Genomic DNA, 13,470 nt, shown 5'->3' with positions numbered 1-13,470 from the left:
TGAAACAACCAGTAGATATCAGGTAACATACTTTGTACAACAGTCTCACTCCACTATTCTTTTATATTCTATCTACCACTTTCAAAAAATTGTAAAACCACTATCTTTTGCTGTCTCAATAAGTTAAATGAACAGTGTGTGGATCTGTTTACCATTTGCTTCCCTACTACCTGGTCAAGACAAAGGATGAATGAAGCTGACCTTTTACATTTCATTAAAAAATATTTAAACAACAACTTTCTCACTTCTGGACAATAAAAAGGCATCTTTCTAACTTCTAAATACACTGTATATTCCTAGCTATTTTTGAGGTATAAGAAAAAGAAAATACTGATTGAAAGCAAAAAATGTGTATCAAATAATTGATTTGGGTTGTTTTCACCTTACTAAAGAGAAAGACTGCCATTTTCCAGCTCAAAATATCCATCCATCCATCCATTTTCTAACCCGCTGAATCCGAATACAGGGTCACGGGGGTCTGCTGGAGCCAATCCCAGCCAACACAGGGCACAAGGCAGGAACCAATCCTGGGCAGGGTGCCAACCCACCGCAGAGCTCAAAATATATTGCATATAATATTCTGAAAATAAACAATACTTATGCTGTGAAACAAATGATTTGTTATTCACTTTATTTTTCATATACAATTTTATGCTTTAGGAGTTTGTCATTTTTTCTTATACTCCCAGCTGTTCAGAAACTTGGGGTCAGAGATTTGTGTCAATTGCATGGCTAAGGGCCTTTCTCAGGACCCCAACAGATAGCATCCCTTCTGGCCCTGGAAGGATTTGAACCAGCAGACCTTCCAATTAACAGCTCAGATCCTTGAGCAAAAATGTCAACACAGTGTTTTTCACTAAAATCTGGTATATTGTGGAAATAATTTGTTGTTGAGATATTCCAGTGTCAGAAATGAATTCAGCATACTGAAATCTACAAAATAGAAAGGATTTTGGTGCAGACTAGTGGAATTAAAACTTTTATTTGTGGCCAGGATTTCCACATATAAATAAATACAAACATCCACAGTTTTAGAAGAAAACACTACGTAAAAAATGAAATGTGTGAAAATAAAGCTTAGAAAATATAGTCACAAAAACTTGTGCAGGAACACCACTAAGGATATTTCTTTTGTTATTTACATGAGTGTGACAACAGAGACCTCTTTCTTTCTTTCTTTCTTTCTTTCTTTCTTTCTTTCTTTCTTTCTTTCTTTAATAATATTGGTAAGTGTTTAGCAAAAGGGAATTCCATCTCACCTGCTCTCCTTCATTCTCAATTATTGCCAGATTTCCTCCTTTAGCTTTGCAGTCATCTCGACTAGCAGCCCAATTCATTTTGTCCATTGAGATATAATAACATGATGAATTATGAATCATCCATCCTCGTGGGCAAAACAAGCACTTTTTGTCTATCAAAAGAAAGAAAACATTTTATTAATGTAACCAGCACCTGTTATGGAGTGGGCAATCATAATTTTGGGACTTCAGCAATGCTGTAGTCTATGTATTCTGCTCATTTTCTTTTTTAAGCTTATGTACATTTTCTTTAATTGTTACCTATATTCAAGTCATAGATTAGAATGAACAGATACTTCACAGTTTAAATGTTAGATGGGAAAAATTGTTTTCCTAAGGAAACAGCAGAAGAAAATGTAAAACGTTCTTGACAAGGTAAGAATCATACACACACTTTTAAGATCATCAAAGTAGTTTACCAATTATCTTTATGTAACATTAAGAGTTGCTGAACCGCACGTGCATCTTTTGATATTAAGGACAGATCGCTTGAGGTTAAAGAGAGAAAGAGACCTTCCATATGGATATTGAAGATGCTGTCCATGTATGAACTCTGCTGCTGAACTGAAATGAATTTCCAAGGACAACTCTCTTCCAAGGAAAGTGATGTTTCCTTTAAAGTTCCTATTTCTTCATATAAAGCATTTCTTAATCTTTACTGACCTTTAAGTAGGGTGCATTTTTATTATAGCTTTACATCCAGACTTTACAATCATGAACTATTTTCTATCATTTATTTAGTTTACTTAACTTGCTATAATTCTATTCCGAATAAATACTTCTTTAAATGTTATATTTTGTCTGTACATCTTGAGAGATTAAAGTAATAAAGTACATTGTGACAATAAAGAGTCCGAGACATCATAAAGATTTGGGGCAGCCACCCATATATTGTTTTTCCCGGCTGCAAAAGTCTAAATGAGTAGCACGATGTGCATAATACAGAGTCCAAAACAGAACTGATCACAAGCGGCAAAAATGGAGGCCTTAAAGGCCTGTATTGGAAGTGACGTCATGAAAAGGGCAGGAATAAGAAGTGATGTCGTCTGTACAGGAAGTGACGTCAGCGAAGGGTCCGGTGCCGGAAGTGATGTCAGCAAAGGGATTGACACCAGAAGTGATGTCTTCTGAGGTGCTGGAACCTTGCAGGATTTCCCGTGAAATGTCGTAGGGAACTGAGAAAGACAGTCAAGCACACTCCGCTGCCCCCGATTGGATGTTTTATTACAATTACCCAGGTCCTTTAGCTGCCTCCTACTCGCACATGTGTGACAACATACAGGCAAGTATTGAAGAATATATAGGACCCTTAGTGTGGGGAGATTGCCACTTTCTTTCCCACTGGGTCATCAGGCTGATGGAGACATCCTGGCAGAGGAGCACACAATGGGAACATAAGAAATTTCACAAATGAGAGAAGACCATTAAGCTTACCAAGCTTGTTTACTTAGATAATAGCTAAACTGTCCCACCATCTTATCTCTGTATTTCTTAAATGTTGTCAAGGTTTCTGCTTCAACTATATGATTCTGAGTAGTGTCAAAACACAAGCATCATTGGCTGGTAAGTGGCAATGATCAAAATGAATCAGCCTCTATGTGTATAGGTTATTACTGGGGAGCAAGGTAGTTTTTAGGTTTAAATTATATCTAGGGGCACCCATATATTGTTCATAATCAACCCAGCGAGTCCCTTTATGGAGCCCTTAGGAGTAAGAAGATGTGTAAGATCACAAATAATCAGTGCTTATGTGGATGGGGTCTGTGTATGCGTGTGTCTTTCAGAGTGTGTGTTAAGCTTACAGCACAAGGTTAAGCCAAGCCCTTAACAAACTCAGTAAGTTCCACTAACTCCAAAATAATCACCCTCCATCCAACTATCCATTGTTGAACCTGCTTAATTCAGTTTAGACAAAGGGAGCACCAGAGTATATTTTTTATGATATTCAGCATCAGAACCATGGTTTCTGAAAGATTGTAGAACACAAATACATGCCTTTGAGATGCGAGAGGAAAACTGGTGTACCTGAAGAAAAATCCAATGGACATTGAAGAGCATGTACACTCTGAACTAATCATGGCTTGATTGAGCTGTGAGCAGCACCATAGGCCAGCATACCATGCCATCTCATTAACATTAGAACTGCCACTCATTTTTTCAGTACTAAAATTGCCAAGGCTATGCCAAGCGGCATCTGAGTCTTTTTGTTCCCATTAATGGCCCACCATCTCAGCATTCTGGTAACACATCCCTACTGTCCTACTCCCTAAAACAGTAGATTGCCTAATAGCGATGAGCGAAGTCCACGGTGTCCGCTTTACAGAACTCCTGGAAGTCATGGAAGTATTCACGAATATCACCAAACTCAGTGAAATGCTTTGAAGTCAATGGGGAAGGACTAACCGAACTACATTTGACTTGATTATAATGGTGCAATCATCTTTTAAGTGGCCCTGAGGACTAGGGAAATGTCTGCCAACTATACTGATTATTGTGGCATAAAAGGTGACCTGAGCTGTGTGGCAGTAGTGCCAACCACTGCACCACCATGCCTCCATGAAATCAAAGATGAAAAAAACACAATCAGAGACGTGCAATCATACGTTTCATCAAAACAAAGTGGAGATGCCGAATAGTAGTCAAAAGTCAGAAAAAAATATGTAGGTCTTTTAAAGGCAGAAAATTCAAAGTAAAGTGTAATGATTGAAGGTGCTGGCTTGTTCTGTTTTTTTAAGTTGTGCTAAAGGCTCTCCAAACTGTCTGTACTGATGCTTTGCACTTTTTCTTCAATCAAAAAGAAAGAAATGCATTGTAAATAGTAATAAATCTTTTTTTATTATTATTATTTCATAGAGTCTCCTATGTTTAGGGGTGGGTGCCATCAGTTGCCTTCAGGGTTTGTTTTTTATCTCCACATTGCTAATTATGTATGCATACAGCACGAGCCTCCTTCTCTTATACTGATGTGGATCTCAAAGATTGACCTACACATTTGGCAACAAGCAGAGATTATTTATGCTATATATGTTTCATAAAAATAAAATTTTGAGAACTTGCATTATTTCATTTTCTATATAGCCTGTAATGCAAATAATTAGTATTGTCGAATGTTGGCTGTTACAGCTCTTGGTGATCGCGTGCTGGCTTTGCAAAGCATTATGAGGCCCTGAGGAAAAAGTTCTTTAAAACAAATTATCAGTAAAAAAATGGACTTACACAGTCAAACACAAACACAGCAAATTTGCTGTTAAGAACACTGATCAACACTATCTTCTTATATAATACGCTACCATAGCTGTTTGTTTGTCTGTCCAGGATTTTAAATCACCTGTAGCTCGCAAACCGTTTCACCTATTGACCTGAAATTTGGTACAAATATACTACGTGACGCCTAGTATCTGCTTTCAGGGTGATGATTTTTATTACTCTTTTTATTTTTATTTATTTTATTGCAGAATCAACTCTCGGCAGCGCGCTGCAGGGCGGCCATGTGGCGCACGCATACGTGCACCGTTCTCATTTCCTAAAACCTTTGCGGTCACTTCTTCATATCTTAAATCATTCTTGAGGCAGATTGAAGACTTAAGTGCCAGCGTACATGAAAAATTAAGAAAAACGTACTAAGTAATTGCAACACAAAAACTAACTTAATCAGTTTTAATGTGACAAGATGCCAACAGAAGAAGAGAAGCAGTGGGCCGCTAGGGTGGAGAAAAGAAGAGCTACTCAGGAAGCAGCAAGCGCATCAACCTCTGAGCAAACGAGTGCTAAACATACAAAGAAAGAAGATGAAAACTATGAATGCTCAAGTCAAGTGTATTCACTGCACGTTAAAGTGCAGTGCACCGTTACTGGTTGCCTAACAATAAGATATCAAAAGGTTGATTCTATGTGAAAATACATCTTCCTGGTACATCGCTGTTTGTTAGCATGCATTTTCTATTAAAATGTTAGCATAAATTTTCAGATAAAAAAAAAAAGTTCTGGAGGTCACACTAATGCTTTGCATAAAACTGTTTTAGAATTGATTTCTCAAAAGCAAAATAACATACAGTATTTTAATCAGTTGGGCACATAAGTGAAGGACGAACATTTTTCTTTTTCTGTGGAAATATTTAAAAACTTATAGCCATACTCACATTTTTCCATGATTTATTTTAATAATGACAATCGGATGTCAGTAGTTAACACTAACTCTTTGCAAATGAGCAACTCCCGCATATAAAACAGCGACACTTACGCAGTATTTCTTTATTTTATTATGTTTATATCTTCCAACCTGACATTACGTTATTTAGTCGAGAACAAGAGGAACCCAAGGACAGAAGTGACAGAAGCTGCTTTCTTGTTTGATGATGCAGAAATACCTGACCATCATGTGGTTATTGTGAAGCGTCCAGACTAAACCCATAATAAACTGCATTGTATCTTGCCAGTGCATTGTGTATAAAAACATCATATTCAGGTTACTAAATATGTTCCTGTAACTCTTGGTATTTTCCAGCTCAGATTCTACTCTGAACTCCTGCCTTGCCTTAAATGGGTGGACATCTATTTAACAATGAAAGCTTCATTATGTTGCTTTCATTCAGTAAAAAGTTCTGTGAACATCATTAAAATATAATCCAATAAATCTAAAAATAAAATTACTAAAATTGGGGAACTCAATTCGTCATGATTTCCGTGAGTAAGGCATTATACAACATCATTTATAATAATAAGTAAATATAATAGGTTTCATTTCAGATTGTCCAATGCTAGTAATATATTTAGCATTTATTTTCTTTAAATATTTTTACATTTTAAAAAGCTAATAATAATATACTTACCTAAAAGTCTGCTGTAATTAACTTGAAGGGTCATGTAGCTTGATGATAAATAGGTGAAGTTTTTCTTTAGCTGGTCGAGTTCCTTTTCTGTGAAAGAATGCTTTTGTGATAAGCTGATATATGATTTTTTCATATCCTGCAATTCATTTACACCTGGTAAAGAGGGAAATGTATCCTTGTCATCATCATCATCATCATTATCATCATAGATAGATAGATAGATAGATAGATAGATAGATAGATAGATAGATAGATAGATAGATAGATAGATAGATAGATAGATAGATAGATATTGTCAATCGAGGGAACACACTGGTCACAAAGTAAGTGTTAGGGCACCAACCGGGATGGCCATTTTAATATTTACTCAGTCTTTAAACAGAAACAGGTGCTTGATGGTGTGTCCCAAAAAGCAAAACAGAAAATCAGATTAACTAAAAATTGAACAATATGCTTCTTCAGTCTTTTCTAGGGTGCTTCAAGTTCAGGTAGGAACTCCAGTCATTGGTCTACTGTTTCCTGAGTGAGCCATGCCTTGCTGTGAGCATTTCACTTTTTTAGTGGAGGAGCTGCAAGGGGTGGAGTCAGTTTTTCTCCATGAGCAGTTTCTGAGCTCTGACCTCCAGTGCAATCAGTTCAAAATTGACTGCCTCCTTCTTGTAACTGCAGAATATATAGGCAGGGGAGTGAAAGTGGCAGAATCAGTTGCCCTCACTAGGTGTTTTCTCTGTGCTGCGGAGGTTACAAAAGAGGAGAAGGTTAGTGTCATGGCTCCTCTTGACTCAGGGTGGTAGTACATCTGTCAGATGGGCCCCAGGAGAGGTCCACTGACACAAGTGTTACAGAAGCTTTGTGGAATGATACACCCCGTGAATGCACTTTGTTTATCTCACAGCTATCTACTCTATCTTGCGAGTGGAAAAAAAAAAGCATTTCTAGCCAATAAAGGACAGACTGCAGCTACAGCACCCTGGGAGATGTGAGCTCATACTGTATGCTCTCATGTTACCAACACTGTATAACAAACAAATGATAATGATCAATGACATGATGTGTAGTTTGAACTGAAGGAGAAACAGCTTTGCTGAGTGTAAAAACTGGGTAAGTGACAACTATATTAAAAAAGGCGATGTTGTGGTAGATGTGGCAGAGTCACCTTCAAACAATACATCATAGCAAAAATGAGCATACTGATGAGACACAAGGTGGCCATCTTGAACCATGAAGGTCTCTTCCAGACTGAAATTTTGTAACAGACAAGTGTTTTCATCGTGATGTCCAAGCTCTTCTGCAGAAGCTCAAACAAAATGGCCAAGTTAAGGACCTGAAACTGAGCACTGCAAACAAACTTACTTCCCTTTGAAACTGGATGGTATTCAATAAGTCTATCAGCTCATAACTGGCAGAAACCACTGGTACACCTATTTATGGTCCAGAAAAGTCTTATCACATGTGGTCTACAAGGATGGGCTGCAACCAAAAAGCCATTTCCCTGAGGTGGAAATAAAGCCAAATGAGTCATACATAAAACCACAAAAAATCTCAGCAGGTGTCCTAGACTTATGATTCAAAATTTGAGATTTTTGACTGTGACAGATTTCAGTTTGTCCACCAAAGAACTAAAGAATGGTATATGGATGTCTGCAGGTAATATTTAACTACATTGGAGATTCTTGGCAGGTTTGTGTGTGCATTTCTGCAAAAATGAACGGTCATTCACTGATAAGAAATACAGAAAGATTAATATCCATTATGCAATACAATCATGAAGGCATCTAGTTGGACCCACCTTCATTCAACAGTGCAGTGAAAAGAGGAACAGGGAGTTCTGCACCACATGGTATGGCCTCCACAAAGCTCTGATCTGAAATTTATCAAGCCAGGTTGGAATGACTTGCAGAGACAGAAGCAAATAAGAAAGGGAAAATCTAAAGTGAAATTGTGGTAAGTTCTCCAAATGGCATGAAACAACTGAATACATGAGGACCTTTAGAAAGGGCATGGCCCTGGACCTAAGGGAAGGGAAACCCCTTGCTATGCTTACAAAGATACACCTCACCCGCATTTGTTTTTCTGATCATGTTTTCATGATGCTACTCCATGCATACAGAGCATTGCTTAACCAGTCAAAAGCAGTTAAACTTACTTGGTCGACTAACACCCCCTACATAGCCAAGAAGGCACAGCAGAGTCTTCCCTTCTTTCTATGGCTGAATGAGACAAGTATACCTTCACCCATTCTCACCAGATTCTACAGGAGTACCATCAAGCTGCATCACCATCTGGTATGGATACTGCAGTGTAAGGTCCTACACAGATATAGCAGAAAAAAAATACTGGGACCTGTCTTCCCTCCATTACAGACATCTTTTAAAATCATTGAATCTGCAAAGCCTATGGCATTTTGATGGACTATTCCTACCCCTCCGTTAATCTCTTTGTCCCATTTCCTTCTCACAGATGATACTGTAGCAACTGAACAAGTTCTACCAGGTACTACAACAACTTCTACCCCTTAGCTGTCCAGACTATGAACTCTGTGCTGCCCTCCTTTCCTCAGATCTGCTCCTAATAGCTTATTTATACACAGTACACTTGTTACTACTGCTGTTTTTTTTATTATTAGTTGTTGTTACTATTTATTCATTACTGTTGATTTCAAATTATTACTGTTTATTCACTTACCTTTTATTTATCTATTTATAGTATAGTATAGTTCTTTATTGTCTTGCATTTCTTGTTGTAAACGTTTTGTGCCACTGTTTATTTCAGTTTGGTGCATGGATGGGATGGCAATAAAGCCACTTGACTTGACAAATGGTGTTCACACCAAATATTGATTTCATGCATGTCTCTTTTCTGTTTACTGCACATTCAAGTTATCAATAAGATAACATGTTTTGCACTGTCACACACATGTGCATGGGAGGCAGCTAAAGGGCTTGAGTAAGGGCAATTCCGAGTCATACCAGGATGTGGCAGAGTTCACTGACTATTTTTCTCCCTTTCCTGTAGGCCATTCACAGGAGATCCCACCTGGCCCTCTTGATGTCATTTCCGGGACCAAGCCTATGGAAGGAGACCTTGACGGCTCTGGCCCCTGTGATGTCACATTCGGGCTCGAATCTATGGCTGAAGACCTTCATGAGTCCGACCCCTTTGACTTAATTTTCTGTCTTCCCCTTTAAAAGCCTCCACCTTTTCCCTATTCCCTCAGTTCTGTTTTGGACTCGGTTCTGTCCACATCAGTGCTGTATTCATTTGATCGACTTTGCATCCAGGAAATCAATTATATGAGTTTCTAACAGCACATACTTATATGAATAAAGCTTTTAGGCCAAACTTCCATCATCAACACAGCTAGCCAGTTATCTAGGAGTAACATCACCGGGAGATTTGGCATAAATGATGGATGAGGGAGAAAGAGACAGGCCATCCACCTGGGCATCGAAAATAATTTCCATATATTATCATGACTTCTGGTTTATGACTTGGTACCATCAGATAAGCATTCTTTCACTCTCATGTTATCTTTGGACATCTCTCTTCAGCCTTCATAATAATTTTTAATCAAACTAATGAGAAGATTTTGGATTTTGAGACAATGAGGCATTTTTATTGAGACTTTATATCCACACTTTGCTATTACTCATGTAACTTTTGCTGCCATTGTTCTGTTTTATAACTACTGTTTTACATTAAAACTTTTGTACTTTGTCTGAACATGTTGAGTGTCAGAGGCAACTCATGTGGGTGGTTTGCCACTTTCTTCCTCACAGGGTACACAGGCTAAGGCCTCTAATAGTGAGTAGAATTGGAAAAAAAATAACATGACTCACTAAGTGGCTATAAGTATGTACATCAGCCTCCAGAATCCCGGGGACACCTGGTTGGTCTGCTCAAACCAAAGCCAGTGATAAGCTGTGCAGCCGTCACTCAAAATCAGTGCCTAACTGCATTTATTTGTAGGGTTTTGTGTGTGTGTTAAGCTCTGTATGGGTGATAATAGGCCAACTCATGTGAAATCTAGTGAGCCCTACTCACCCCATTATAAGACAATAGTACTGTATAACTAAAAACTCTGATGGTTTCTGTACATATTATCTGACTGAAAACTATATTTTAACGCAGAAACAAACTGATATCAAGATAGTGTCACGTCAAACAAAAAATTTAATGATAAAACTAAAAGTCTTAAATCAGAATATAATTACAAAAAATTAAAACTAAATTCAGAAAATTTCAGAACTTAAAAAGGATAACATAAAGGTTCAAAGAAAGAAATTTTAAGTAAAAGAAAAACGATGTAACAGACCTTTGTAACATGCCAAACTATGTTCAAGCTTAGCACTAAACGTACAGTAAATAACTGTCCCCGTGCTTTTGAATGTACTCTTATGCATTCACTCACCTCCCTCACTCAGTATGCTTCATCATTACAGCACAGTGTATTTCTTTATCTAGTAATCCTTTTTTCACTTTGTTCCTTCTCACTAGTGAAATCCACTTCCCCTGTTGCTGCAACACTGATTATTTACTAACAATCTACTGATACTGGCAATGCACCCTGTCTGTGTCACCCTGTACCCCATGCATCTTGCAAAGTACAAACACACATCCCTTTTCAGACACCCTCACAGTTCTGAACATTTCAAATAAACTCCTTTCAAATTTCAAAAAGCTATAAAAAGTACTACAAAGCTTTTAGGAGCAAACACTGTATTTTTCTAATCTTTTACTCAGAAGTAATACTCGGCCCTTATTGCAATTGAGCAAACAACGATGGTATCTCACAATAATAAGGAACTCACCTTTAACATTCGGAATGTTGTTTTTCAGTCCTTCACTGCTTGTGTTTGAGGTTGACACTGTAATCACAACTCCTATGTCTTAGCTTACAGTAACTGAGTTAGGTTGAGTTGTAAATTACAGCCAATTGATGACAAGGTACAAACAACCACATATCTAAGCACTCCTAGGCAGCAATAATACATGCTGTGCCTCCTTACCTCCTAAATAAAGAGTCAGTAATTGAGGAAATAAAAGAAAGAAAATCTATGAAAAAACATTGAAGGTAAAAGAATCAATCTAAGAGAATCTCTGAAGATTGATCAGACTGATTCTGACCTTACTGGGCCCATGTTGATTTACAATACAGTTTATTTTTGTATAGCCCAAAATCACACAGGAAGTGCCGCAATGGGCTTTAACAGGCCCTGCCTTTTGACAGCCCCCCAGCCTTGACTCTCTGAGAAGACAAGGAAAAACTCCCAATAAAAACCTTGTAGGGAAAAATGTAAGAAACCTCGGGAAAGGCAAAGGTCTCCTGACTGCTATAACCCCTTGAGGACTTTTAAACCCATATTTAAGGATCATTTATAATTCGAATTACAGGTTATTTTAAGAGACTAATTTATTTATTGTGATAAAGTTAAAAACTATTTGTATACTTATTGGGAGATTCATTCAATGATTCTGAACTTTTGGGAGAATGAAAAAATTGAATCAACATTCTCAGCAGCCACCGAATGCAATTTTTAAAACATAAAAAGGTTAATTCTGGTACTTACTGTGAATAAAGAAAATTACAAAGGCAATCAGAATTAGGACCAGCAACACTGTAAGAAACGCCACCACCCAACAGCAAGAGCGGGCAGACAAACCCCAGCAGCCTGCAGAAACAGATTGCATTAGGTTAGACTAGATTAGATAAACAATAATAAATAAAATGCGTAAAAATGAAAAATAAAATGGATATATTCTTCTTTACAGTCCATGTCATGTGTTTCATTCATTTGTTTGCAACATGAAAAGATTTCCAGAATCCCAACTGCTATCTGCGCCCTGCATGACCTTCCCCTACAGTGATATCACACCTGTGGTCTCCAGCCCCCCTCCACTCCTTGACATATGTGTCTTTGTTGATCAAGTGAGAAGAGAGCTGGAAAAACTCTGCATAAACAAGGCTTTAGGGCCAGATGGAATCATCCCCAGGGGGCCAAAAACATGGATCAACCAGCTTTGCGGGGTACTTTAGCAACTGCTCTCCCTTTCCCTGGATTTGCAGAAGGTTCTCCAGCTATGGAAAACATCTTGTGTGATTCCAGTGCCAAAGAAAGGACATTCTAGTGATCCCAAGGACTTCAGACCAGTTTCTCTTACTTCTTACATCATGAACACCTTTGAGAGACTGGTCCTAAAACAGTTATGACCCCTGGTTTCAGAACATGTGGATCCTCTACAGTTTGCCTATCAGGAACATATAGGTGGGGTGGATGCTGTCATCTACATAATCCACTGAGCCTACTCCCACTTGGATAAAGCCGGCACCCCAGTCAGGTTAATGTTATTTTTCTAGCACCTTTAACACCATTCTGCCTCACTGTCTGGGGAAAAAGCTCAAGGCTTTGAATCGTGATGCCCCCACAATCTCCTGTATCATGAACTACATGAACAACAGACAGAGTTTATGAGACTGAGGGACTGTGTCTCAGAAATGGTTGTGTGTAATACTGGAGAATCTTAGTGTATTGTCCTGTCTCTCTTCCTCATCACCCTATACACAACAGACTTCCAGCACAATACCAGCACTTGCCATCTACAGAAATTTTCAGATAACTCCTTCATCATAGGCTGCTATGATAATGGGAATAATTCAGAGTACAGGAAAGTCTTGGAGGACTTTGTTTTGTGGTACAGGGACAACAACCTGCAACTCAACAGTAAATGTAACCTCTCACGATGAAATGGGTCCCATCTTTTCCAAAAGGAGTCCCAATGCACCAGAAATCGATATCCTTCTGCCCTACACCAAGATTTGAGACACACGTTAAGCCTTCTAATCTCATCAATCGTATCTGGACTGTGGCACAGGTAGAGGAATACCTTGTCATTTCTTCTCTTCAGTTTAGCACTCAGCTTTTTAAATTTGAACTGTACTGACAGCTTGCCCTTATGTAAGTCATTTGTTCTAACATGGACAATGACTACTTGTTCCACTCAAGTGCTTTATCTACCTTTCCAGGGAGGTGTCCCACCTGTGCATCCAGAAGGCAAAACACTGTGTGAGATTCTCTGTCTCTGGAACAAACCTCTTTCTCAGTCCCCCTAATGATTGAGTCCCCCAGTATCACAACCTCTCTATTTCTGGGGAATGATTTTGAGGTGACAGTTTCATACCAGCCCACCAACTCAGAGTTTTCAGTGTCAAAACTCAAGGCTTTGAATCTTGATGCCACCACAATCTGCTAGATCATGGACTATGCGACCAAAAGACTGCATTTGTAAGGCCTCGAGTACTGTGTGCCAGAAATGATGGTGTGTAATAATGGAGCACCTTAGGG

The 13,470-nt window shown here is 38.4% G+C and overlaps 1 protein-coding gene across 1 annotated transcript in view; it reads right to left on the bottom strand.

The window, feature by feature from the left end:
• The window catches only part of LOC120526756 (CD209 antigen-like protein E), a 28,911-nt gene extending 17,204 nt beyond the window's left edge, over nucleotides 1–11,707 (bottom strand). Inside the window, exons 1-3 of the mRNA XM_039749906.1 lie at nucleotides 11,698–11,707; nucleotides 6,128–6,280; nucleotides 1,260–1,411 (exon numbers count right to left, since the gene is read on the bottom strand). Coding sequence (XP_039605840.1) covers nucleotides 1,260–1,411; nucleotides 6,128–6,260 — 285 coding nt within the window. The 5' untranslated portion in view covers nucleotides 6,261–6,280; nucleotides 11,698–11,707. The remainder of the gene's footprint in view (nucleotides 1–1,259; nucleotides 1,412–6,127; nucleotides 6,281–11,697) is intronic.
• Nucleotides 11,708–13,470: the final 1,763 nt, after the last annotated feature.

This window comes from Polypterus senegalus, chromosome 3 (genome assembly GCF_016835505.1).
Source record: "Polypterus senegalus isolate Bchr_013 chromosome 3, ASM1683550v1, whole genome shotgun sequence".
Taxonomy (NCBI): domain Eukaryota; kingdom Metazoa; phylum Chordata; class Cladistia; order Polypteriformes; family Polypteridae; genus Polypterus; species Polypterus senegalus.
This window is presented reverse-complemented; position numbering and strand designations above follow the sequence as displayed.